This window comes from Malurus melanocephalus, unplaced genomic scaffold (assembly GCF_030028575.1).
Source record: "Malurus melanocephalus ecotype Western Australia unplaced genomic scaffold, MMel_1.1 scaffold_1946, whole genome shotgun sequence".
Classification (NCBI taxonomy): domain Eukaryota; kingdom Metazoa; phylum Chordata; class Aves; order Passeriformes; family Maluridae; genus Malurus; species Malurus melanocephalus.
Window position 1 is genome coordinate 1 of NW_026625178.1, and position 5,254 is coordinate 5,254.

General features: G+C 47.1%; 1 protein-coding gene across 1 annotated transcript in view; it reads left to right on the forward strand.

Moving 5' to 3' along the window:
• Positions 1 to 3,779: 3,779 nt before the first annotated feature.
• The window catches only part of LOC130587472 (protocadherin gamma-A7-like), a 4,072-nt gene continuing 2,597 nt past the window's right edge, over positions 3,780 to 5,254 (forward strand). Inside the window, exon 1 of the mRNA XM_057388448.1 lies at positions 3,780 to 5,247. Within this exon, the coding sequence (XP_057244431.1) occupies positions 3,814 to 5,247 (1,434 nt within the window). The 5' untranslated portion in view covers positions 3,780 to 3,813. The remainder of the gene's footprint in view (positions 5,248 to 5,254) is intronic.

Below are 5,254 nucleotides of genomic sequence, written 5' to 3' on the forward strand. Positions count from 1 at the left end.
GCTTTAAGAAAGTGGTTAGAACTTTCAGCTATGCTCTGTTCTCTCTTGCTGTGCAGCAAGACCATTGAACTCTTTTTCTGTGCTGTAACCTAATGGCTCGGTTTGGTAGACATATCTCATTCTTCATGAAATAAAAAAAAAAAAAAAACAAAACAAAACAAAAAAACCAACCAAATGAACAAAAAATAAAAAACTTTCCCTGCTCCAAAGAAATAAAGATACTGAGAGTACTGTGCCCCAATATCATGTGAGCACCGGGCTCTTTCTTTCTTGAAATGTTTGGGCTCTGTGTGTTTTTCTTTCTTACCACTATGTCAGTCAATASAGCCACTGTATGTTTGCATATGATCCTCTAGTGCTGCCCCAAGAATCATGGAGTTTCTGCCATGCAATCATTGCAATGCAGGCAATTCGGCTCAGCTTGCAAGATTGATATTTTGACCATCTCASTATAGGTGTCCTATTTTTTCCAGGGCAGAATAGAGTAGCAAAGTGCACAACAAAATATTCTTTTTGCCATATAAATATGTGCTTGGTATTCTGTCTCCTTGACAACCAGAAATATAGCAGTACAAATGGTATTTGGTTTACTATAACTGTACAGAGTTTTGGAAATATGTAAATTTTCTTTGGGTGCATTTCATGAAAACTCTAAGTCCTTGAGACTGCATTTTCTGAAGGTAGAATAAGGATGAAATGGCAAAAAGGAGATTGATTTTGGTCTTCTCATTGTTATTCCTGAATTCAGTGATTTCTTATTGGGAATAGAAAGCTGTCYATCTCCGTATGATATTCTCCATTTATCTTAGAGCATTTGCATTCTCCTTTTTGCCCTTTCTCTTGGTACTTTCTGAACTGTGTTTGAGCATTGTCTTTTTTATTCTGCTTTAGGACTGCCACCCCATGTATATAGTAACTGATTGCTTGAATGATGTCTGTTATGTACAGGATCTTCAGAAAGCCTCACGTTRTGTTGTGCTGAAATGATAAATTTTAATATGGTAAACTTGGATGGTCCTGAGTGAAAAACTGAAATAAAGAGYGCACCTGAATGCCTTGTGTTGAGACATTCTTTGTATTTTCCTTTGGCCTAGGTAATGTTGAGTGGGTAGATTTCTCCAGTTTCAGTAGGCAGCTGATACAGCATTCAGAAAAATTGGGAGGATGATGAAATTGCTATCAGGCCCCCATAGTTCTTTAGAACACTGACCTTTTGGCTGAGATGGAGCCCAGTAATACGCAGGTCAGGGGAAACTGGCTCCTATCCTAACAGAGGCCCTGGTTATGCAAATGCCCCTGCAAAGCTGTGACACAGGGCAGTGGCCTTCTCAAATCTTGTGACAGCTACACCTGCAGATGGCAACTGCAAGGTGTTTATAACGCTAAAGGTGTAGGAATTTCATGAAAAAGGGGGATAAAGCCAACATGCATGTTCCCTTGGGAAGTATTTTTTGGGGGGTGCTTGGATGTGGGAATTYGATGAGTAAAAACTGCTACCAGGGAGAGGCTTTTCTATTATGAAATGAAGAGGACCACAGCAGGACTACTTCCACAAGGCCCAGATGAACAGGTAAGWCCTGCAGAGGGAATGGTACAGTAACRCTGACCAGAAGACTGATGTACATGRAGAATRAAGTGATCCATAATCCAGTTAATCTGGGAAGGCTGTGCCGTGTTCTGCTCCACAAATAATTTGGTGGAAGTTTAGATTCATCTCATTGCAATGAAGGAATCTGCAGGTAGGTTCCCCTTGCAACTGATGAGAGAGACACCTGCAAGCAAGAAGTCTGCATGCAAATTTCTTTTACTGGAACTCTAAAATGATGAATAAAAKTTCTTTACTGCATGAAAGTCCTGTAATGTCTTGACTGAGTGAAWCAGGGGCAGTCTTCCTTTCCTAATACCGGGATCTGCTTGGCATTTTGGGTGTGGCTGGATTCTTGTGTGAARTTACTTTTACTAAATGTCCTCTACATCTAAGGGGATGTAGGATTACCTGTGCTAATCTCTTCCAGCAGTGAGTGTTATAAAAGAAAGTTGGTGTGTCTCTCTCACTGAGATTACTAGGGTCCATAATCTTGAGTTGTGAAACTTCTGGGGTTTGGGTCGTTCCAGCTAGAGGCTTCAAGTGTCCATTGCAGTTCATAAACAGATGGTTTRTTATGGCTCCTACTCTACACGGTGGGAGGCAGTCTCCTGTCTTAAAGGGCCCAAATATACTACTGAGCTCTCTCAAGGAGCTCACTGGAGGTGCCCTTTAGTAAGGATTAAGTCCTTAGTCCAGTCRTCTTTACCAGAGGAAATGCATTTTTGGACCTGTTGGTCATCAACACATGTGATCTAATCAGAGATATCAAGACTGGAGGCAGCCTGGGCAGCCATGATCATGCACTGGTCAAGTTCACAGTCCTGAGGGGTATTGATCAGGCAAAGAATGAAGTCAGGACCCTGAATTTTACGAGAGCAAACTTCCAGCTCTTAAGGGATTTAGTCAATGGGACACTTCAGGGGAAAACGCCCTGAGGGACAAGGGAGCAGAAAAGATCTGGCAGATTTTTAGGGATGTTTTCCAGCAAGTGCATGACCTCTTGAAGTCRTGTGTAGGAAACTAGGAAAAGAAGGGGAAAGCCCAGCGTGGCTGAGGGAAGACTTGCTGGTCAAACTAAGCGGCAAGGAATAAATGCACAGCAGTGAGAGCAGGAACTGGTATCCTGGGTAATGTATAGCGATGTTGGCTGGTTGTGTAGGGGTAGGCATGGCCAGAGYTGAACTCCACGAGGAATGCAAAGAATAGCAAGAAAGGCTTCTGCAGCTAAGTCAGACTGAAGAAGAAAGTTAAAAGAACCTCTATATGCCTCCTGATTAACACAACTGACAAACTGATAAAATCAGACAATGACAAGGATGAGCTACTTAGACATACCTTTGCCTCAGTCATCACTGCCACCTCTTCCCACTCCTATCAAGTGGATGGAGCTCAAGGCAGGGACTGGGGGGAAAAAAAGTCTCTCCACTGTAAGAGAAGATCAGATTCGACACCACCTGAGGAACCTGCACATAGGAAAGTCAGTTTCTGGCTTGTGCTATTTCATGGGTTTCCGAAATGTAAGGTCGCTAATGGCATTCCAATATTAAGATATACTGGCAGAAAAGAYGAGGGGGAGTAAAAGGTCATTCAACCGTGACTGCTGCAAAATCTGGGCAAGCAGTGGGGGAAATTATGCTTTTGAACTAATGGAATACGACTAGTAATACTTCTGCTTCTCAAGAGAACATTTTATCTATGGTATCACCATTACAAAAACATTTTACTGTGCGATAGAAACAGCACAAGGATGCCTCTACCTTTTTACCGGTCTTGATCAGCATCTCAAAGAACAGATGGGCTGGAGAAAAGCAGAGGCAGGAGCTCCCCGCTGTACGAGGCCCGATGTCTCCGTGCGATGWGCTGTCCCCGCGAGCTGCYCGYGGAAAAGTCAGGGYGGGCWGCGCTCGKCAGCGCTCGGTGCCYGCAGTGCCGGGAGGAGGCTGCGGGCGCCGCTSTTGACCGAGAGSAGMGRGAGSAAGATCGGAGCGCTGCAGCCCCGCCCGCTGCAGACAGAATCGCTTGCTCGCTCGCTCTCTGACTCTGCAGACGCCCGATTGTGATCGTTCCCGCGGTGCGGATCCGTGCTGCAGAGAGGCGGAGGGGCCGGCTGCAGCGGCCGGGAGCGGTGAACCGGAGAAGGAATTGGAGCAGGAGCAGGTTCCAGATCGGGGGTGAGCAGTCGGAACTGCCCGTGGTGTTGCGGTGCCGGCGGTGCCGCGGCGGAGATGAGCGCGGCGGGGAGGCGCTGGGGCCGGCGGCAGCGAGCTCTGCTCTGGGCTGTTCTGCTGGCAGCGTGGGAGGCGGCGTGGGGGCAGCTGCGCTACTCGGTGCCCGAGGAGATGCCCAAGGGCTCTTTCGTAGGCGATGTGGCCAAGGACCTGGGGCTGCAGCTACCTGAGCTCCGCGAGCGCGACGCCCACGTTTTTGACACAGGCAGGAGACGCTACTTCTTTTTGGACTTGGGGAACGGTCACTTATCCATGATGGAACAAGCAGACAGGGAACAGATATGTGCAGCTGCTTCTAAACGTGTTCTAAATTTTGAAATTCTTGTAAAGCGTCCAATGAACATTTACAAAGGGGAGGTGGAAATACTGGATATTAACGATAATTCTCCCAGTTTCCCAGAAAGAAGTAGTGTCTTAGAAATCAGCGAGTAYACTGCACCAGGTACACGCTTCCCKTTACAGAAAGCTCATGATCCCGACATAGGACTGAATTCTTTACAGAATTACGAGTGTAGCGAGAGCAACTATTTCACCTTGGAAGTGAAAAATGGAGATGACGGTGTGAAATATCCGGAATTAATATTGGTGAAATCTTTGGATCGGGAACAGCAGACCGCTCATAATTTGATCCTGACAGCCACAGACAACGGGAGTCCGGTGAAATCAGGATCGACTATGATTCAAATCATTGTGTTAGATGGAAACGACAATGCACCAGAATTTACTCAGTCTGTGTATAAGGTGACTGTGAGAGAAGACGTGGCTGTAGGAAGTCGGGTGTTACAGGTGACAGCGATTGACAGAGACGAGGGGCCAAACGCCGAGGTAAAATACTGGTTCTTTAAAATTCCAGAGAAGTTCGAGAAGACTTTTAAGCTTAATCCGAAAAGTGGAGAAATTGAGGTAACACAGAATTTGAATTTCGAAGAACGCGAGTTTTACGAAYTGGTTGTGCAAGCACGGGATACAGGCGGACTCTCTTCCCACAGCAAGGTACTCATCAAAGTAGTTGATGTAAACAACTACATTCCGGAGATTATCATTATGTCTGTGTTTAGTCCGGTGCCAGAAGATACACCGCTGGGAACGGTAATAGCGATTTTCAGCGTTCAAGACAGGGATTCTGGAGCGAACGGAGAGGTGCAGTGCAGTATCAGCGAGAGCCAYCCGTTCCGCCTAGAGAAGTCGTTCGATAATTACTACAGCGTGGTGACTACAGAGCTACTGGACCGTGAGCAGGTGTCCGAGTACAACGTGACGGTGCGGGCGGCCGATGGCGGGTCGCCGCCGCTGCAGAGCAGCGCGGTGCTGGCGCTGCGGGTGCTGGACGTGAATGACAACGCGCCGGTGTTCGCGCAGGAGCGCTACAGCGCGCGGCTGGCGGAGAACAACGCGGCGGGCGCGCTGGTGCTGACGGTGCGCGCGTCGGACGCGGACT